Source organism: Acomys minous, assembly GCF_964271855.1.
Source record: "Acomys minous genome assembly, chromosome: 15".
Lineage (NCBI taxonomy): Eukaryota > Metazoa > Chordata > Mammalia > Rodentia > Muridae > Acomys > Acomys minous.
In genome coordinates, this window is record NC_140497.1 from 65,249,304 (window position 1) to 65,272,753 (window position 23,450).

The following is a 23,450-nucleotide window of genomic DNA, read 5'->3' on the forward strand; positions in this document are numbered from 1 at the left end:
GGCCAGAGAGATGGCTTAGAGGCTAAGAACAGAGGACGTGGATTTGATCCCTAGCACAATATGGCAGCTCACAACTACCTGGAACTCCATTGTGAGGGGATCCAGTGCCTTCATCTGACCTATTCAAACATTGCAGGCTTCTGGTGCACAGACATACATGCAGGCGAGACACTCATAACAAAAAAAACCAAAAAACAAAAAACACAAAATAAAATTTAAAAAAATCATTTATTAAGTTATCTATGTGGATATTGTTGTGAAGAACACTAAGTAATCTCTATTATTTATTTATATTTTACTTTGTGACAGGGTCTCCTTAGACAAAACAGCACAATCTCTAACTGAACTCCTGTCTCACTATCATGCATCCTAAGATCATAGGCAAGAAAGAATTTTTCATACATTATTATTCAGTATTTATAAGAACATTCTGGTATAATTCTTACATTTCGTTGTGACCAGAGTGAAAACAGAGACCCACAAAGAGTTAATTGATTTCCATAGAATCATAGATCACACAGTAATAACAGAAGACAGGTGGAAACTTGAAGCTGATTTGAAAGCCTGTGTACATTGACTCCTACAACACTGCAACCGGACTCTCCTGCTGGGTGGTAGGAAGCAGGATCTGTCAATTGGTTTAAAAGTGTGTGTGTGTGTGTGTGTGTGTGTGTGTGTGTGTGTGTGTTTTTACTGTATTACAGAAATGGTATAGACTAAAATAATTCCCCCCCTCTCTCTTTCTCTCTCTCTCTCTCTCACACACACACACACACACACACACACACACACACTATGCACCTATGTTCATTGGTTATGTAATTATTACTTTATACTGTTATATTAAATTCATACACAAACAGAATTTGATTTTGAAATTATTTTATTTTATTTTCAAAACTGACACTGATTTAAAAATATGATTTCAAGAACAGAAGAAGCTGTTAAATGAGCTATCAGTCTACTCTCCAGAGTGATGTCCAACATTGTGTTTCTATCAGTTTTTCCAAGTATCAGGTTTCCCTATCACCCAAGTTCTTGTCAACACATGTACTTTGCTGTATTCCTGATGTACACACATGAGTGTGTGACCTTCAGAGGCTTCAGACTCTCTGGTCATGGGTCAGATGAGGTAACATTTAAGCATGTGATCAATGAACCAACAAAATATCATATACTTCCAATCAGCTTGATGTGATTTAATAATAATTTGGAAATACAGTACAAATATATATATGAGCAAATTGCTTAAGAACAAATGTCTCTCTGTTAGAAATATATACAGGATTTTGTTTATTTTTTAATTTTAAAGTATTATCCTTCAATTAATAATGTCTGCTCACAACAATGTGATTGTCTTCAGAAGGAACTATTAAGAATTACTGATGTTAGTTTTTCCCTATTTAAAACATTGAAACATTTTATTAGTTAATATACTTTTAACCGTTCTTGTTATTCCTCCTCAAGTCTCAGAGGTAATATGTCCTCTCTAAAGTCTCTAGTCATGCTTTGCATAAAGAGCAATGTATATGCACATCACAGAGATTTCAGACACTAACAAGACCACATATACGAATGTAAGTTGCTGAGTCCTTCAGTCTCAGTAGTATATTTGTGCTGAATGCTGAGGTAATAGTTCAGATTTTTAACACTAAAAATATTAGAAAATAGAATTTGTTAAAAGATTAAAGTGCCAGAGAAAACAGACTTGAAATAACAGGAAAAATTTAGGTCCAGCAAATGAAATGATGATGTCACCATTTGTTGAAGTGCTCAATCTGTGACTAGTTTTAGAAGAATTGGTGGAGAACCTGCTGCGAGGCCTGTTGAATTTTGGCTTTAATATATTTGTAATTTGCATGGTAAATATACAGCTAAATACACAAGCTTGGAATTTAGTCTGAGGAAATTATCAGTTCATGCTGCTAACTAATTGTGGCATTTGAAGCCACTGTACTAGATGAATTTGTTTTTTGCTAGAGTTTTGAAGGCCAAAGCCTGGGTTCTGGCAGTCCTAACGGCTTACTCATGCATCTTTAACATGCCAACTAAGAAGACGATTTATAGTTGCAAGCAGAGATGGATTTATTTACAGTGGCCATATTTGAATGAGGAACAATTCAAGGCATCCAGTGACTGTCAAATCCATTTGCTTTACCTTGAATTTTAGGATTATATAAAGGATAATAAACATGGACAATTAAGCAGTCCCTGTCATGTTCTGTTTCCATCCATCACTCACTCATCACTGGTCACCTTCCTGCAAGGTGGCAGAATGAGTTCACTGAACTGTATGAAATCTCTTTCTTTGTTGGCTTCAGTTTTCTCTCACCTTATACTGTATTCTGGAGGAAAGCTTGATTTTGTAGTGTCTTCAGTAATCTGGAAACCTAAATGTTTCTCTTTAGAATATCTTTTTTTTTCTCTCTCTCAAGAATAGTTGCTGAATGGGGCATAGAAAGAAAAAAATAAAGACTCTGGTGTTGGGTCCCAGCTCCCTGTAATATGAAAGGGTCATGGGGTGGAAGAGACTAGCATTCGCTACTGAAGAGCAGCCCTAAGGGTGGCAGCACAAGAAAGAGCAGGAGAGCCTGCCATCTTGAAATTGCCCCAAGTTGATTTTATCTGTATTATTTGAATCATGCATATGTCTGTGTGAATATGCATATTTGAGTGCAGGTTGCTTTGGAGGCCAAAGTCATTAAATACTCTTGGAGCTAGAGTTACAGGTGGTTGCGCACCACTTGACATAGGTACTGGGAACAGAGCTTGAGTCCACTGTAAGAGACATATGCTTTACTAGGTGCTGAGGCAACTCTCCAGCCATACTCCAAAGAAGGAGAAGAAATGATGCTCAGTGCTACAGAACATGGTCAAAAATCATGATCTAAATTTTAAGCATAAAAGCACTGCCAGTGTCTGATGGATGTGAAGAATTCCACACAGAATCCAAAAATCTATACATTTGCCAAAAATATCTGAAGACTTTTTGCCCATCCCTTTCATTTTTGTGTCACTAATGCAGACTTTCTGTGAACCGAAGTTGCTACTTGCACCTTTGACAAAGTGAAAATTGAATTATGCCAGTTTTACTTGGGTGCCTTCGTTGCGTGAGACAAGAAGTGGTCTATGTTCCATTTATATTGCCAGGAAGAAATTAATGAGTATTTTCAAGTTCTTTGTTTGGTCACTTAATTGGCTATGTGACAAAGAGCTCTGTGGTGCATGTCAAACAACTTTCTCAGTCCTCTAATGATTTGTGCTTTGGGTGACTTGTGATACTATCCTGTGTGGCCTGTCAGGCTGGATATCCTTGTTAAAGTGGCTGGAATAAATTGGCTAGCAGTGTGCGTACAATGTAGTATATTAACCACAGCAACAGGGAGTACCTTTAGCTGTTCTTTCAATAGATTTCCTTGTTTGCCCATAAGCATCAAAGCCAACCCAAACTTTCATTTAATATAATTAGAAGGACATCTGAAAGTAGTTTGCATCACAGCAGGTTCCTATGGTTTGGTTACCCTTTGTTAAAGTCCTGTGAACTTAATATATTTCACAGCGTGATAAATCTGTGCTTGGTTTGTGTAAGTAAGAGACAAAAACATAAATCTGTACCCTGCATGTTTCTGTTGACCTAAACCTACTGTTAAGAGACTATTGAGATTAAAGGGAGTTACTTCCGTCTACAAAACCAGGTAGTTCTCTGTATGTAAAGAAGAGTTATTAGAATCCTTTCTGATAAGTTGGAGTCATTAACTTTTGCTCCAAAGCAATTGCTGGATCAAAAGACAGTAAATTGTGTGTAATGGGAGTACAGTACTTCCTACAGGTGTTATTGAAGGGTTTGAACAAACCAATTCATACATCTAAAAGACCTCCAAAAGACAATGACAGCGGATGGAGGAGATCCTGCTTTCACACAGACGGACAGTCATTTGGGAATCTCTGACAATTGCCCTTTTGGGCTTCCATGACCCAGCAAAGATGATTGCCTTTTGCAAATTCATTCCTGCCTCTTCCATTTTGTACATTTCTTTGAAAGAGTCACTCTCTCCGGCTGCTGTTTGTATAGACACAGGCTGTAAATGTTCTCGAGAGTAATTCTAATAAAGATACAGGGCAGCACCAGTCTGCTTCTGAGTAGAATATTTGCATCTAAACAAAAGAAAAGAACACTTCTCCCTTCACCAACTTGTATTCCCTTCATTCACTTTTTAGATCAAAGCCTATTTAATTATTAAGCTGTTTACTTTAAAGTCCATTTTGCGCTGCATTGCTTTTGGAACATACATTTACCTTTGAGAAGAATTTAAATCCATACAATATAAAGAGATTCTATTTGTGTGCGTAGCAAGAGAATCCACATCCGTTTTCTTTGTGATGTCTTTAATAGCTATGTGGTCACATAGCTAACCAGAAGGAAAAAGTTATAAAAACAGCATTACAGATTGAAGATACTACTTTTTAGAAACTGTCATTAGCTATTCTGATTCGGGTCAGAAAAGAAATGGAAGGTTTAAAGTGTGATTTGCAATAAAGTAGCTGCCTGATGGCTTGGAACCAAACAAATGATTCTTTAGGACTGCTCCCAACAGAGTTATAATTTTTATAATTTCCCTTATCTAATGCATACATTTTGTACAGGAAGTAACAGGCACAGACAGCTATTGCGACTTACATAACTGGGGCCTCTTCTCCTGCTCACTTCCGGGTATGGAGTACAGCTTCTTGTGGCCACCCCTTGACGTCAACCTTTAGAAGGTTTTCCTTGGTTTTGCCCTATTGTCACCATGACCTTCGGCCCTGCACTTGCCAAGATGCCTACATTGATTCCAGGCATCCTGGCATGCACATCTTAAGCAGGAAGCAGGAAAATGCATGGCTAAAGTTTGTATCATGTCTGAAAGTCTCTACGTTTCAGCTGCTTCTGTTCAGACCTCAAAGACTGCTCTGCACATGCCGTGAAATCCCATAGGGACATGACGAAACGTTTTAACTAGATACGGTGCTTCTAGGCTGCCTGACACACTGGGGATCCTGGAGAGCTACGTTTTCAGATACTGGTCCTAGGAACTTTGCCCATAAATGTGCTTGCGTTCTGGCTTTGGCTTAGACTCCTGCATCACACACTCGCAAATACATACACATACATACACACACATATGCATACATACACATGCTCATATATACACACATACATATTCATACTCATACATATACATAATTATAAACATGACAAAGAAAACATTTTTGTATATATGTAAAAGTACATGTTTGAAAACTGTCAAACTGATATTTTGAAGGGACAGAATTCTATAACTGGATTTTCAGTTTTCACAAATTTCTATGCTTTTATTATTTGTTGCCTCTTAACAATAGACCATCTCGTTTGTTTACTTGTTTGCAAAGTTTTATTTTTTTAAAGATTTATTATTATGTATACAGTAAGTATTATTATGTATACGGGGCATCAGATCACATTATAGAAGGTTGTGAGCCACCATGTGGTTGCTGGGAATTGAACTCGGGACCTATGGAAAAGCAGTCGGTGCTCTTAACCTCTGAGTCATCTCTCCAGCCCCATTTGCGAAGTTTTAGACATAGAATATTTGGCCATGTAATGCAAAGTCCTTCCCTACTAACCCTTGACTAGATGTTTTTTTTTTTTGTTTCATAAACATTTACATTGATATAGGATGAAAGAGACTGAAGTAGCATTGTATATACTTCATACTTCTTTTTAATATTACTTTTTTGCTTATACCTTCTTGTTTGTTTGGTTTGTTTTGGTGGGGGCAATATAAACACTACACTGGAATGAGGACTGTGAAAGGTCCTGCAACTTTCCTACCAGCATTCCTTTTTAAATGCAGAAGCCTATGCTCCTGTGAAAAAATAACTAACACATTTAATTTGAGAAAAGCCTGTGCTTCTGTGTTTGTTCACTCAATCAGGCAACTGTTAGACCTTGTCCTAGGCTAGGATTCCAAAGAAAAGGCAGGAATTCTGCTCTGTCAGAGCTCACATACTAGCTCAACATCTAGAATATTAAAGTATCTTTTATTCTCCTGATGTAACAGGAGTTCTTGGAGGCTTACTGCCTCCTTCTGCTAACCTGGGCCTAGTTCTGGAAGCTTCTAGCCTCCTTCTGCTAACCTAGGCCTAGAGTATTTCATCTTCTGAGACTAAAGTGCTGAATAAACTTTCCCTTTCTAGCTTTTTCTGAACTCTGGCTGGCTGGTTCAATTCAGCTGTTCTGGTTCAAACCCCTCTCCAAGCTGACTGATTCAATCTGTTTTCTTTCTGCTTCTGACTGAATTGCTCTTTTTGGTCTCAAACTACCCCTGGCAAACTGTTCTAATCTTCTAGCTTCTTATACCCTGGCTGTTCTGTTTTCAGTTGTGTCCACCTTGCTCTCTCTCTAAAACTCTCTGTGTCTCTGTCTCTCTGTGTCTCTGTCTCTCTGTGTCTCTGTCTCTCTGTGTCTCTCTCTGTGTCTCTGTCTCTCTCTGTCTCTGTCTCTGTCTCTCTCCCTCTCCCCCCTCCCCCCACTCTCTCTCATGTTCAGAGGAGATGGACATAAAGTCCCACGACTAAGTCCTAAGTCTTGTTTAAAAATGCATATCTGGTCCTGACCCTACTTAATAACTGTCCGTTCATTGTTCTCATTTGCCATTTACAAAATAATTCTACTTTTGCATTATAGTTTCCTCTTGTCTGACTTTTCTTGCCGATTGCCCATACTTTTAACTGGCCCTATCTACACCTTTGGATCATCTACTTCCATACCAACTAATTGTTGCAGTTCAGGTCTCTGAGTCTTTACTGTTACAATACTGTTTTCTTGTGTTAATTCTATTTTTCTCTCTTCTGGCTTCTTGTCTGAGTAACTTTCTGTTATCTGTCAATACCCACTCAATATGCCAACTACTATAAGTAGCATTCTTTGTCCCATTTTGTATGAATACCCTCTTCTTTCAGTTTATGTAGCACCCAGTCCCCACCCCCTGCCCACCATGGCAGCAATCATTAAGCTGTTTGCTAAGATGCCTTCCCTCTTCTGACATTAAGTCTCTTGGAAAGAAGCGGTGTTACTTTCATTTCTGCATCTTCAGACTTTTAAATTCCACTTAGTTTCTCTTGGATCTCAAAACACATGCTTTTTAATCGAAACTCCAGGCCCATATTTCAAATTACTTGTATGTCTTGCTCCTGTGGACACTTACTTCACGTGGTCCCTTTTCTCTCATTCCTTTTTAAAATCTACTTCCCCTGGCCTTTGCCCTCAGAACTTCACTGAATTGGGCCCTTGATCAAGTTCATTACTAATTTAGTAATACTTCCTCAAGGCCATTAATGACATAATGATGCTAAACCAATGCTTAGTGATCAATCTGTATCTTTTTTTTTAAGGTGTGGGTATTTTTGTTGTTTGAGATTATGGTATAATCACACCATTCTGTTTCCCTATCCTCCCTCCGTACCCTTTTATATATCACCACCCGACTCTTTTTCGAATTCATGATCTCTTCTTTTTTAATTGTTAGACTATGAGTGTTTGCACATGTGTATATATGTCTCTGTGTGTATGTTTTCTTGTGTGTCTATTAAACATAATATGGATTTTATTCTTACCTGATCAGTCAGAAAAATTTGGCACCCTTTTATCTCAATGATATACTACTATAAGGACACCTCACTTGATTTCTTTTCCACCAATTGCCACTTATTTCTGTACTTCCCCAATAGTTTCTCTGTTTCTCCCAAACGGTTAAGGTTGGAGTACTGCGTAGCATAATTCTTAGTTGCCTTTTCTTTGAGTTGTACCCATAGTGACCTCATTAATTTAGATCGATATGATCTTGATGCTTGTCATCACAAACGTTATCCCCTGAACAGTCCATTATTTTAAACTCTAGAAATACTATTCCATTTAATGTTTCAGCATCTTCCATTGTTGTGGTGTAGGCAGCATGAACCTTCTATCTCACAGCTAAATTCTCCATCTTTCATTCTCCACTATCTCAGTTAGTGAATTTTGTCCCCGTATCTATAGGTTGCATCTCACAATAAACGGCAGAGGGGTATGCCTTGATGTTTCTACTTGAAGACATATTCTCGTTCATCATTCTGTTGGTGGTAGAGTTTTCATGTTGTTTTAAGGCAGTGTTTTATGTAGCTCATGCTCACCGTGAACTCACTTTGTAGCCAAGGATGATCTTTGGACTCAACTGCCCTGACTGTACAAACTGAACAGAATGAAACAGAACTTACAGTGACTGAACAAACTCAACTGAACTCCACTACATTCAACTGAACTGCACAGAAATCAACTCTGTTACCCCTGCACTGTTCTTTAGTAGCCTCTTTCCTGTCTGTCCTGGTGAGAGCTGGTTGTATCCTGACTCTGATTCGTTCTGTCAAACTTTTCTCTGATTCATCACTTTGTCTGCTCCTCAATGAAATGCCACTTTCTAACATGCCTGCTTCCTTCTGTAAACTAATCTTACTTTCATTGTTTGGGATTAAAGATGTGTACTAAGGGCTTGTCTGTATTACAGTCAGATCATACTGTAATCCAGGGTGAGCCTGCATTCCAACCAGATCACTTGGACCTAGAAGGTCTCTCAATGTGTTCCCTGGTCAAAGCAGCCATGGTGCTGTATTAAAATTCCTCTACAGGTAAGAAGTAAGCAAATTACATTGTTTTTGTCAAGATGTGGCCCTACTTGGCTTGGTTTCTGCAAGGTGGTCCAATATATTATAGTTTTAATCACCATCATCTCTGGAGAAGACCAGTTTGCTTCCTAAAAGATGAACCCTCCTGTTCTGGGGTACAACTTTGCATTCGTGCATAATTGCTTTCACCTGCAGGGCAAGAAGGGTAAACTATGAGGCTTTGTTTTTCCTGGTATCCAAGGTAACTACTGGTCTAGAACAATCACTTCTTCGTGCCTCCAGCCTTGAAGGAAGATGACTTACATTAGGTAGGCAGACATTCCTGGAGTGATTAACATTCTATGCAGAGTCAGGCAGGGGTCTGATTCAAAGAGAGATTGTCCTGTCCAGCAGGACCAGTAATTACAGGGTCGCGAGGGGAGCCATACCTGAGGGATGAGACAGGAAAGAAAGAGGCGAGACTAAGTAGCGTTCCTGTCAAGGTCCGTTTATTGAATCAAAAGCAAAAGCTTATATGGGGTGGAGGCAGGAACTAAGCAGTAGGGGGGGGGGCCCGAGAATGTCTCCAGATAATACCATCAAGGGAACATCCTGTGGTTTTTCTCGGAACAATTTCTATCTTATCTTAGCTAACTATCTCTCGGAAAGTCCCGAGCTAACCTGCTAAACAACATCTGCAGAGGCTGAAAGGAGGAAGTTAGCTTTGGAACGGGGCATCAGTATCTTTCCATACCGAGTAGACTCTTTTAGCCTTGAATGACCCCGGGCTGGCTCCGAGCAAGAGATACCGAGTGTTGGCAAGCTGCCAAGCTTTGCTCCTGCTTTTGTTCAAGTTGGAGACTCAGGAAGGGAGTCAGTGTCTTTTAGCAAAAGTGGCATATAAGTACCTGCAACATTCTGCTCTTTGACTTGTTACCATAGTCTTTCTAATGAGAAATTATTGACTGCACTTCCCCAAATTTCCATCTGTTGCTGATGATTGTGCGATATCAGTTTTTCCCCACTTACTCAATTATGCTGCATACTGTTAGAAATTCCACTGGCTTATGGCTTATTCAATCTATTTTGATTTGTGATGACAAAACTACACAACAAAATTTTTGTGCAAGATTCTAGCTGGTGTCATTCAAGTCTTTGTAAGCAAATCTCTTAATACACAAACACACTTAAATATACTGCTCTTCAAGCAGAGCCCCCCCTTTCCCCCCCCCCCCCCCATTTTGATTCAGTGCCTGCTTGGTGCCTACCACAAACACCATGGACCAACCTTCTTTCCCTTACAAACTGGCTTTAATTAATCTACAAATCATTTAGATGTGTTTGAAATCTCTGCCTTTCTTCATCCCCAGAGAAAGAATGCATGACTTTGGATGCCAGTTCTACCCCATGTTGTTAGCTAATTAGCTTTTAGCAAGTTACTTAACCTCTCTAGGTCTCAATTTTCTCACTGTAAAAGGACGATGGTAGTGATTTGTACATTAGTGGCTTCGTGGGAAAATTAAAAGTTGAGGCATTGGTTCTAGAGACTGGATTACATGAACCATGATGATGCATCTGACATCCTGACTGGAAATTGTTTCTTAGTGACTTCTTGCAGCTTATAGGAAGAATTGCAAATATCTTGACATAGCTTGCAAGACTCCTAAAATCTAGTATTTGCTTATTGTTATTACCACTAGAATATTTGGGTTTTTGATCCTTTTATGAGCAATTGCTCCTATTTCCTCCAAGATGGTGTTCTTACCTCTGTGCTAAAAGGGCCATGCTGCATGGCTCACCTCTTTTTCTAGTGTTGAACCTTGGTTTGGAAGTGCCTGACTTCTTGGAGCTTTCCCGATAGCTTTTCTACGTGTTCCTATTGTTAGAGTGCATGTCATGTTGGATTTTAATTACTTGCTTAATTGTCTGCCCTCCCTATATCATCTCATGGAGGGAAGAGAGAACAGCTGTTGGACTTTGCTGCATTCCAGTCAACTGCCACATTAAAGGTGCTCAATTAATATTTGTTGAATGAATTTGGGTCTGCAGCAAGATGAGAGTCAAGTCCATAGCTGTATTTAATTTCTGTGATACAACTCAAATTGCGTGACAGCACTCAGCAATTTCACCATAAATCAAACTACATTTTTAAAGCAATACAATCAAATGGTTTCTTAAAAACAATACTTTTATTATCCAACAAGGCCTCTCATAAACTGTCTCTTCTACAGAATTCTAGTTTTGTGTTCTGTTAAAGGTTCTTATTACTATATTAAGGTCAGTTGTGTTATACAATCTAATTTTAATTAAGACTTGAAAATGCCAATACTTCAATGTAATATAAAAGGGAGTTCAGGGATTAGTCATTTTTATACGCTTAATAATATTAAATGACAGTGGTTATAAAATGAACCTTTGGTTTATTGATCTGATGTGTAAATATCAGTCACTCAACTTGACTTCTAATAAAAACCTGCAAGTTATAAACTGTTTTGAAGACGTTTTGAACATTTGACCTTTAAAATTTTGATTTGAATCAATATCTAAATCCAGATTGAATCACAATGTGCCCTATTCAGTTATGATTTAAAATTTTTGCTTTATTCTCAGCCGATAAACTTTACATCAAAAGTAAAAACAAACAAACAAAAAACCCAAAGAAACGTTACTTTTAACTTTTAAAATTATAAATAAATATAAAGCATATTTTGTCTATATATGAATGAATATATACAGTGTTATACATCATTAATGATATGGATATCATGTTAGAACTATCACTCAATATTTTAGTCCTTATGAAAATATCAAAAAGTATACTAAAACAAATTGAGTTGGCTATGATGTCATTAGTATGGCTGATGTCACTGAATGAGGTAATATTCAGTGGGCCACATTGTTTGTAAGAGCTGACATTGACCATTGTGCTGTAATATGGTACACAGCTGTATATGTTACACAGATGCATGGGATGAGAGATCACACAGAAGTCCCGAGGCTTTATTTCTGTTCCACAATGTACTCTGCAATGTAGACAGGAGAAATGTTTAAGTATGAATATAAAAATTATAAATAAAGGGCAGAGAATTATGGTTGAGAACGATTAGGATAAATATTAATGAGTGACTGTTCAGGGGCATATCAAAAGCCAGATTTTGAAGTAAGGAGTTAAATGTTATTCTTGTTGATACTTTTTTTTTTTTTTAATTTATGTGGGTGTTTTCTGTATGTCTGCCTATGCACTGCCTGTGCCTGGTACCCTCAGAGGACAGAAGAATGTACTGGATTCCCTGGAGTTGAGTTGCAGATGGCTGTAAGCTTTCGTGTGGTTTCCAGGAATTGAATCCAGGTCCTCTGGAAGATCAGCCAGTACTATTAAATGCTCCAGCCATAGGAATGAAATACTACTCTGATTGCTAATCAGTTTTTAAATGTAGGTCTGCAATTTCTTAGCTTACATTTGTATATCATTTGGAATATTCACTCCCAAATTTCAGATGGTCTGAATACCACTAATCTATCATGGCATCATCTTCCTTATTCTGTGTTTTAGCTACACAATTCCTCTGTGTGTGTGTGTGTGTGTGTGTATACAATATTTAGTCCCCACTTGAAAGTAATGCATTCGGGTTTTTTCTTTTAACCTTTTCAACAAGAATCTATTATTTACTGTCTCACTTATTATGGGTGTTTAGTTTTATTTTGTGCTGATTTTATGTCATGGAGCATAGGCAAAACCCAAAGGCAAAGGTCCCTACCTTTTTGTTCATAATCTTGCTGAGCAGTCTTCCCTAGTTTGTGGCCTATCACATTTCTTACCACCTTACTGAATTAAATAAAATCTGGATTTGGCTTTTAAAAATTTGATTTGAATCAATACCTAAATCCAGATTGGAGCATAATGTACCCTGTTCAGTAATCACTTTGAACTTTTATTTTCTCTTCAACTGATAAGTTTTGTGTTAGAAATGAAAACTAAAGAATAAACAACGAAAGTAATCATGTTGTTGTTAACAGTGGTAGTTTGCATTCACCATGGGGATGTGCATTTTTTCCCCTCTGAACTACAACACTTAAAGTGTATATACATTAGCATTTTGTGTGCATCTATGTATGTATGAGTATACTGGATCCCCTGGAACAGGAGTTATGGGCAGTTTTAAGCTGCCATGTGGTTGCTGGGAATTGAACCCGGGTCCTCTGGAAGAGCAGCCAGTGCTCTTAACTGCTGCACCATCTCTCCAGCCCTTCAAAACCTCTGTTTCATTCTTGCCAGCTCACTGTGCAGTGTTTCCTTTCAAAACCGTAAGGACATTTTTCCTTTTTCCTTCCAGAAGACATTTTGAAAAATATATCAAAAAGTTATAAAAACAAAAAGGAAGCCTTCAGTTTTCTTATTGTTTCTTATTATAAGTAATTATTTCATAATAAGAGTAAATTATGCTTGTCTAGTAGCTACTAATGACCCAAAATTCATTCTGAGAAAGCATATCTCTCCTAAAGGACATAGTCTAGTGAGGAAGGCAGATAAAAACAGAGATAATAGTAAACACGAATAAGCTCTAAGTGGGAGTCTACTGTAATCTGAAAATCTGCTTCTCCTTTTGTTGGGTTCAGGGTATAAGCCGGGAACACTCACTTCAGACTCAGAAGCTTAAAATGAAAGCTTATTTTTCTGAGCTCAGGGAGATAGCCAACTCAGAATCTGAACAGCATCCTTGAGGGGAAGTTGCATTGCATATTTAAAGGTGAAAACCACAATTCCCTCATATGTTGGGGGGGTGGGGGGGACAGATGGTAGAACAGGGTGGTTGGCTCGGACTCAAGTTATATTGTTATCAAGAAGTTCTAGCTAACTTTCAAAGTGTGCCTGGTAGTTGGGGGCAGCTGGGCTTGTGGTTGGGAAATTTGTGTCGATTAATAAGGCCATAGGGTATGCTGAGAATTTATGGTCAACCTGACCTTGTGTAGAGATTATGTTACATCAGCAACAGCTGAGATGATCGGGCTGATGGACCTGAAATTTAAGCATATATATATGCTACCTAAAAGGAGCAGGCCTCAACACTCCTAATTCACATGTTGAAATTCTGTGTCCATTGTAGTGGTGTCAGGAAGTAGAGCATCTGGAAAGTGATTAGGCCAAGAGTAAAGAACCTTCCTGAATGGCATCAGTGCCCTTATGAAAGATTGCTGAGTTTGCTTCTCTCATCCACCACATAAGGATACAGAGGGGCCACCTTTCACACTGAATCTGTTGGCGCCTTGATCTTGTACTTCACAATTACAAGAATTATAAAAAATAAAATTTTAACTCATAAGCAACCTTGTCTCTAGTGCTCTATTATTGTAGCCCAAACAAAGTGAGATCCCATTGTGTTATTGAACGTCTTTAACAAGAAGTCATGCTGGGCATAGTGGGACATGCCTTTAATCCCAGCACTTGGGCAGCAGAGGCTGTGGGGTCCCAGCCCGCGGGGAAAAATCGAATCAGGGTTCACTTGAAAGAAGGAGTGGGGATTGAAAGTAGGATACAGAGATGCGAGAAATAACGAATCAAGTCAGGAAATTTCTGATCAAGATTCACTTTAATGCTGACTAGCAGGAATATATATAGGGCAAGGTCAATAGGATCTATTCTTATCGCATTCACCCTAGTCCCCGGGCAAGAATGCAAATAGCCTAAATCACTTCCTGTAGAACTTCCTAGTTCTCTGAATAGTTCCTTGTAAGAACTTCCTTGATCCTCTGGGTGGTTCCAAGTTGAGACTTCTCTACTTCTTTCAAAGGTAAATAGTCCAAGGATAGCTTAGAACACAAGACCTCATCAGCAACTCGAAGGTCACAGCATACAGCCTAGGCACAGGATTTCTGACATGGCAGAATTTGGCATGGGTTCCCACAAGAGGCTGGCATATCACTGTGAGTTCGAGGCCAGCCTGGTCTACAAAGTGAGTCCAGGACAGCTAATACTACATAGAGAAACCCTGTCTCAAAACACACACACACACACACACACACACACACACACACACACAAAGTCATGAAATATATCTATTTAATGTATGTTGCTTTTATATACTACTTTGCCCTTAGACTCAGAAAACCAGTGCCGTCAGAGATTTTTGACCCCATGGGTATGAAGTGGAAAAATTGGCTAAATTATGAATTTTCAAGGAATGCCATGTGCTTAGAAAGAAGTCATTAAACACTGTTATTGGCTCTTATAAATGATGCCTACGCGATCCTTGTAAAGATTCCTTTCTGTCTGGTGGGAGGGATAAAATAACATAGATGTAAATGAATATATGCGACACTTTTAGGGAATGGCACGTGATGCAAAGAAAATGAAACAGGTTCACATGCGGAACGATAATACAATAACTTTCAGTAAGTGAAACCCAAGCTAAAAACTGATTGAGCTCATAACTCACAACCTTATATTACAAAATTCCAAGGGCTTTAAACGTATTCATCTCTTCACAAGTCCTCTTCAGTTGTTTGTTTTTGTGGCTTTCCAGTAGAGAAGGAAAGGCAAATGAATTCTCCATCTGCATCTGCTTCCCCTCTGTCCCGGCAACTACTGCTACCTGGGTGAGAAGTACAACTGATATGTTTCTCACCATTGGTTCCCCTGTGCATTGCTAAGAAATCCTAGGTTGTTCCACAATTAGGCCCTCTTGGAATTATTCCAGAAATTGTCATCGCAAAAACTCAATGGCTGTTTTTCTGCAAATTCTCTCGCAGTAGTCTTGCCAACTAAATACATCTCCCAATTCAAAATATAGAAAGTAGAATTATAAAGTGTCCTTAACAACGTACCACAATGGCATGCCACACTTAAAAATTGTCAAGACAATATCTGAAGTGTAAAGTAAATGAAAAGAATTCAGGTAATGCTGTATAATGTTAACATATACCCGGGGTGGTGGTGGTGGTGGTGGAATCTGTCCATGGCACTCACATATCTCTAAATTATGTGTGAGTTATTTCACTTAAATTTGATTTTGTAGAAACGGTCAAATGTCTACCAAGTTTAGTGAGACAACTGAAGAATGAGAAAGGGCAGTAGCCATCATTGTCTTCTTCCAAACTGAAATATTATGAGCCCTACCTTTCTGAGTAGCTCTATTTTATTAATTTGATAGAAAATATTATTTTTCCTCAGGCACGGTGAAATTTAGTGGTAGACAGGAATGAAATTTTCCATTGCCCTTCTCCCATTCAGGTTAAAGTACTTGTAAAAAGATAAATTAATTTATATCGGCTTTCTGGCAAGGTCAGTAATATTATAATCAACTTCTTAAAAATTTTATAATACAGTCACGTAATTTCCCCCTCCAGCATTGAATATAGTGAATATAAAGTTCTATAAAATGGTGAGAATAGAAGGTTTTATAAGATAAATCTGGGGACAACTTTATTTTCTTTAAACTTAAGAGTATAAAATTTTACATCAGAAAAACATTTTGAAAAAAAAAATTCAGTGAGGACCATTTCACTTTGAAGTACAAGAGTCTAATTTAAATGTGAAGAAAGTCAGTGTATATTTAGCATTCAATGTGTGCTTAAAGTACATATAAGCTTAATTTTATGGACAGTAAGAAGTGGAAATCAACAAGAACATCTTATGATTAGATTGTTATCTTTTATGAAAAATAGCAAATGCATAAGTACTTTAGGAAGATCAAATATCTATAGTGTTTATCACTACAGAATTGTGGCTACATTGACATCTGTTTAGGTGGCAAGAAGTATTTCATCAACTTTAAAAAACTTAGCCAGTATTATCTAGGAAACCGCTACTGTGGGCCTCATTTCATTGTTTTACCTGTTGAGGAGTCAGCGTGCCTGTGCTCTTACTCTTCCAAGTTTGCATAGGCCACTACTCTCTTCTTCCTGAAGGCAACAACTCATGAACCCTTTAGGAGTTATGTCTTGTAAGAGGTTAAATTATTAAGACTGCAGACTGTATTACAAGCCTGGTAAGGCTGGTACAATCCTTTAATCCCTGCACTTAGGAGGTAGAAAAGGCAGATCTCTGAGTCTGAGGCAAACCTGTTCTGCAAAGGGAGTCCCAGGACAACTAGAGCTACAGAGAGCCCCTGTGTTGAAAAACCAAACCAAACCAACCAAAGAAACAAATGAAAAAGACTGCATTAAACCTTCCAGATCTCACTATAGCTTTGACACCCATGGAAGGGTCAGTCTTGCCCTCGAATATTTCTATACAGTCATGAATATTTCTATACATTCATGATTAGGTGATGGAATACTTTGCCCCACATTGGGGTATGGTAGCATATGAAAGTAAATGTAGGATTAAGCTCTAATTATCTCTGATTTGAGCATAAGGTATAAGAAATTGCTTCTCTTTCCCAGTGTTAGTAATGTGGTTCCAAGTTTCCTACTTTGATATAAGTTACAGGAGAGTCCATCTGTCTTTGTGATTCCTTGCAATTATAATTAGGTGGTTGATTTCCTTATTTTTTAAACTTTTCACACACACACACACACACACACACCTTGATATACCTTATTTAACTCCTTCCCCAAGCCCTGGTATTTTCCTCTCATTCAATCAACTTGCCTCATCCCTAACTTTGGCTTTTGAAGACTTCTGGGTTTGTTGTGTGAAGCATGGAGTTTTAACAAGCCATCTGTGTGACCATTGCATTGGAACAGTCTATAAGAGCCCAGAGGTACAAAACTGAAAGCAATGACTCACCTCTCCTCGAATCACCTTGTTTCAGAAATATTCAGCAGTGAGGGCAAAGACCCACTAAGCACCTCCTCCGTCCATGCCTATCTTTTGAGAGGCCCATGAGCAGATATTTTAAAGAAAAACCAAGTAATTCCTAAAGATTTTTAAAATATATAACTCATCAAGAATATTGTTACTTTGTTGTTCTTCAGAAAATTTGCTAATTATGTAAGCTGCTTTAATTGAAAAATTCTCTAAAGACTATACCATGCTTGGAAAGATAAGATTGCTGAAATAGACTCAAATTTGTTCTTATGAAAATATTTTACCTTATGGATCTTTAGTTGCAAAAAAAAAAAAAAATGATCACTGCACAGTAACTCGTATTAATCAAAAGGCACAGGTTTTGGTTAAAGCAGACATCTGTACACAGGCTCCTGAATTTAATGTTTTTCACAAATCTTCTGTTATTTTTGTTGATTTCTCTTAATGGAGACTTCGGTGTGCCTATATATTCTTACAATCTATAATAAGGTATAATCTTTCCTTTTCACTTCCAATTTAGATAGGTTATGTTTTCCTTTTCTTATCTAATTTCTCTGGCTATGACCTCAAATAGTTACATTGAATAGAAGAGCCTACAATAGGCATCTTTATTTTAGTTTTGATCTTAAAAAGAAAATTTCAAGTTTATAGCATGAGTATAATGTTAGTGAAGGGCTTTTCTTATGTTGTCTTTATTATATTGAGGTAATTTCCTTTTATTCTTTGGTAGTTCATGGATTTTAAACATGAATAGTGTTGCATTGTTTTCAATGCTTTTTCTTCATCTATTGAGATAATCAGGTGACATTATTTTGTATTCTTCTAAGGGAGTGCATCACATCGATTTATTTTATGTGTTGAACTATCTTTTTATCTCAGAAATACATTGTATTTGCTCAAAATGTATGGTTCTTTTAATGTGCTATTGAGCTTGGTTCGCCGGCCTTTTGTTGAAGAATTATGCGTGCGCATTCCTCGGTGTTATGACTGGTAGTTTCATCCTCTGTGGTGCTTGTGTCAGGGTTTTGCATCAGAATAGCAATCCTCACTCATAAAATGTGTTTGGAAGCATTTCCATCTCTTGATCCTTTGGAACAGCTCGAGAAGAATTGATAGTAATTCTTTAACTGTCTGGTTGAATTCACTAGTGAAGCCATCTGTTCCTGGCCTTTCATTGTTGGGAGCTTTGGATTACTGCTCCCCTCTCTATACTCCTCTGTGCACACTCTTTGCTTTGCTTCATCGTTCAGTTTCATAACGTGTTATTTAGAAGATTGATGGAATACATTGTTAAAAATGAGCATTCTGTTTATTAGACTAGTCTGGTCATTTAGCAACTTTTAAATTACGTAACTAAAACTAACAAAGGGCAGTACAAAAATACTATGGTCATCCTTACCACCCATTCCTTGAGGTAAGATTAAAATAATCAACATAAGATGAATTTTTGATTATTGAGGTCATTTTCAGATCAAAGGGTTGCACAATTTTCAAGACCGAGGGGTAATTTCAGTTGTTAGTGGGGTGTTTCAGAGCACGACTAATGAATTCTGGGACCATCTAATCTTAGAATGAATGTTCCTTCCACTCAGTAGGACCATATTCACAGTTTGGCTTCAGAAAATACCTACATTTCCATTTGTTTTATCGGCTGATGTCCGTTTTCTGGCATATCCTGCTGGCATTGCTCCCATGAACTACTTCCTGGAAAGCAGCTAATGTTGTTGAGGTCTGGAAATGTTTTGGTGACTCTCAGGTCATACTTCTAACCTAGAAACAAGGACAGAGTTAAGCAGACAAAGTAAACGTATTCAGTCTTTTTTTTAAATTAATTTATTCATATTACATCTCGATTGTTAGCCCTTCCCCTGTTTCCTCTCATTCCTCCCTCCCTCCCACTTCCCCCCTTCTCTCCTCCCCTATGTCTGTGATTGAGGGAAACCTCCTCCCCCTATATATGCTCTTAGATTATCGAGTCTCTTCTTGGTAACTTGCTATCCTTCCTCTGAGTGCCGCCAGGCCTCCCCATCCAAGAGACGTGGTCAGAAAAGGGGCACCAGAGTTCACGTGAGAGTCAGATCTCACTCTCCATTCAACGGTGGAGAATATTCTGTTTGTCGGCTAGGTCTTGGTAGGGGTTCGAAGTTTACTGCTTATATTCTCCTTGCCTGGTGCCTTAGTTTGAGGAGGACCCCAGGACCCAGATTCGCCTGTCATAAAGTTCTTTTTGTAGGTTTCCAGGACCCTGTGGATCCATTCAGTCTTTAAATTCAAAACAGGTCGTTTTGGTGGTTTGTGAAGTGTGTGTGTGTGTGTGTGTGTGTGTGTGTGTGTGTGTACATTTAATGATGTAAAGTACAGAAGTTGTAGGACTATTTTCCTTAAAAGTCTAATGTCTATTTGGCCAGAAGTTGGGAAAACTTGGGAAATACCAAGAAAAAAACAACTTTATCAAGAGGCAAATTAGTTTTTGAAGCTGGTGTTAATTGGCAGCCAAGGTGTTTCATTATGAAGCTGAATTTTTAACAGTTGTTACTTGGTTACTATGAAAACACTGGCCAGAAGAAAACACTGCAGAATAGAGGATCTGCCGCCCATCTCACCCGATCCCTTTGCCAAGGTGTCATTAATGTGCATCCTGTTTTAAAACATTCATGTGCTGCCTAGAGACTGCATCTACATTGGCTGTTTTTCCCCCTTTCTATGTGCATTGGAGGCATACTTTGTAATGAATGGGTTCAGAGATCATCACTCTCAAACTGCAGGTGTTGTATTTTTCTATTTCGCTGTTTTCTGTCTGAATGAAGCCCAAGATTTTACTGGGAGAACTGTTTCCTCTTTGTAACCTACCACATAAAGGAAACCACAGGGAATATATAAATGGTAGCTACAGAGATTATTCTTCTTTATGCAGCAATGAAAAATGTGGTACTTTGTCTCTATGTATGGATGTACTTACTGCTAACTTTGTAAAGAAAGCAGAAACACCTCAGGGCCATAGATAGTGATGTCCAACTGTGTACTCTCTTCCCGAATGGTAAACAGTGCTAAGGTTTCACTTCACACAACATACTCAGAGTGACTCATGGCATGAACGCTTTGATACCTATCTGTTCCGGCATTTTTTTTTTTTTTTGTAGCAGGGTGTGGATAGGGGAAGAGGTGAGAAGAAGAAAAAGGGGGAAATTTGCTTCATGAGTCAACAACTCATAGATATCAAATCCCTGTCATCTCCCCCTCTCCGTAGTCATTGTTTCAGTGTTTGCTGTGGTCAGCATCCAGTTTTATGGAGATGTACAGAACAGGAGCATTTTCTGTAGAGGATACAAACTTGTTGGTCTAAATTGTGTGCCACTGTTTCCTCAGCCAACTCATTTAATTATGTGATCATAGTTTTCCTGAAGCCTCTGCTGTTGATGCTAAGAAGCAAGCATGGTTCTGTTTGTTGCCCTTCAAAAGAAGACAACAAGGGGCTTGCAAAGTCTCAGCGAGGGAGTTACAGAAAAATAATGAATTCTTCTGCTGCAGCATGTCACAGGGGAGGCTGGGACAATAGTGATCTTAGGCGCGCTGCTGCTCCTTGCTTGCTGGGCAGCATGTACACCTGGATTTCTGACAGCTACGCGGGTTCACTGGAGACTTCTGCCATTCTTCTCATCCCCTCCTAGGCAATGGTGGAGACAGTTAACAACCTCCTTCAGCCGCAAGCTTTGAATGCATGGAGAGACCTGACGACAAGTGATCAGCTGCGTGCAGCCACCATGTTGCTTGACACCGTGGAGGAGAGTGCTTTCGTTTTAGCAGACAACCTTTTGAAGACTGACATTGTCAGGGAGAATACAGACAATATTCGTAAGTGACCTTTGTTAAAATGGAAAGTCTAGAGTCACTTGCTACCACGAAGAGGAAAAAAAAAAATCTGATACCCTAGTCTTGAGTGGTGATTTGGTTTGGTGGATACATGCTATTATATTTTTCAAAGTAGGATAGCTTTTAGTTTAACAAGATCAGAATTCATGCGTGTTTACCTCTATAGCGCATTCAGTATTGGTTGTATTACACAGAGACCACTTTTCTGAGGATTATTTGTAGAATTTTTATGTAGGCATATATTTATGTAGATTTTATTCTGTTAACTATCTTGACCTCCTAATGTGAGGATTGCCTATCTTTTTTATATGCTTGAATTATATTCTCTAAGAAGCAAGTTATTTGAGGGATGATGTTAATGCTTGGAAATTGTATCATCCCTTCGTATAGGTATAAATCTGTTTTTATTGTGTCTTAGGATGTAGCTGACAATTTTATTTCAGGAGATTTGATAAAGCTGTTTCAAATTTTATTAGCTTTGTAGATAGATCAATATTGATGTGAGAGTACATCTCGGGAATACAAAAGTTTTTTCAACATAATTCATGAAATGTGAAAAATATTTTGAAAACTAACATTAAAACTAAGACAAAATATAAGTACTTAGACTTGAATTTTAAGTATTAGGTTTGATTATTGAACATTTTGATTCTTTACATGATGTTTGAGCATCTTTGTTTTGTTTCATAAATAAAATGAAAATACTAACTATATATTTTTGAAAAAAATTGAACAGCTTTACCATGACAAATAGACCAAAAAGCATGAAACTCTGATTATAGAAACAGTTCAGAGGTTAAAGAAATCCTTGTAGCTTTGGCAGATTTCTCATATAACACTCACCCCTCTGTGTTATGAACAGAATTAGAAGTTGCAAGGCTAAGCACAGAAGGAAATCTGGAAGATCTAAGATTTCCAGAGACCATGGGTCATGGAAATACTATCCAGCTTTCAGCGCACACACTAAAGCAAAATGGCCGGAATGGTAAGTTGGAGGGAACTTTTGTGCTTGGTCCCGTTTAACTTTTATTTGTTTGTTGCTTTGGGGCCTTGGAATTTTAAATCCCTCATGAAAGAGTTCTTTACTCTTGCTTTCGTGCACAGTCCTCTCCTATTTCTTTTCTCTTCCTCTTATCTACTGGACCATCAATATAACAATGGTGCTCAGTGTATAGATTTGGAGCTTGTTCTATTACTTCTCAGTTGTCAGAACCTGAAAATGAGGAAAACTCTAAACACCAACACTCAAATATTCTGCCACCACCACCTTCTTCTGCTTCCCCACCAGGAGTTTTTCACTGAGCTTGCAGATTTAAATGATGAAAATTCTGGTGAGAACTTTCCTTGTAACTTTTTTTTAAGGCTACGAGCTTTCGTGTTTTTCTTTAAGTTTTTATGAGTGTATATGTATCTTTCCTTTGAAAAACATACATGAGAAGTTGACTGTGAGGAAGGCTTCGAGAGGATGGAAATCAAGTATGCAGGTCAGCTTAACTGACTGCTAAATTGATTTCACTAAAAAAATTAAGGTAACTGTATAAGTAACTCCATGGAGAAGTCATATTCCTAGCTTCACAAATCCTTAAAAATATTAAAAATCCAATTACTCACAAGGGCAAGGAAAACTTTGACCCTGTTAGGTGATAAAGGGTTGACTTGAGGTTGTAGTAACTCCATCAGAACTGCTGCTTCTTATGGAAAAATAGCCTTGAAAAAGGATCTCCTAATGTTCCCAACAGTTGAAATTTGCTGTCCTTAGAATACAGCGCTGTCAAGGCATTAGGAATCATATAAGAGGCAACTTACAAACTATTGTTGCGCAGCCAACTGGACTAATGAAATGTCTGAGGCAGTGGTAAGATTCTGTGCAGTAAAAAGAGATCATTATATCCGGGATTTGCAACCACTGCTTCTCCCCCGCAACTTTATTCCCCACTGAAAAGGTCTATCTTGTGCATCATGTCTTGTTTGCCTCTTTTTTTTTTTTTAACTTCACATCTTTTCTCCAGCATAACCTATGATCCATGGTAAACACTTTTAACTCTGTTCATCATGGTAAGCATGTATGGTCCTACACCAGGGTTTTCTTTTCATGACAGCTTCTCTATCAGTTTATTTTATTTCTCTTTAATGAAAAAATAGCTTTTTCTTTCAAATAAAATATCCTCATTAT

The 23,450-nt window shown here is 38.1% G+C and overlaps 1 protein-coding gene across 27 annotated transcripts in view; it reads left to right on the plus strand.

Annotated features, from left to right (window-relative positions):
* ADGRL3 (adhesion G protein-coupled receptor L3) overlaps positions 1-23,450 on the plus strand; it is a 737,803-nt gene that overhangs the window by 584,094 nt on the left and 130,259 nt on the right. For all 27 annotated transcript variants that reach the window (XM_084758697.1, XM_084758684.1, XM_084758710.1 and 24 more), the window contains 2 exons: positions 21,076-21,259; positions 22,140-22,262. In XM_084758697.1, coding sequence (XP_084614823.1) covers positions 21,076-21,259; positions 22,140-22,262 — 307 coding nt within the window. The remainder of the gene's footprint in view (positions 1-21,075; positions 21,260-22,139; positions 22,263-23,450) is intronic.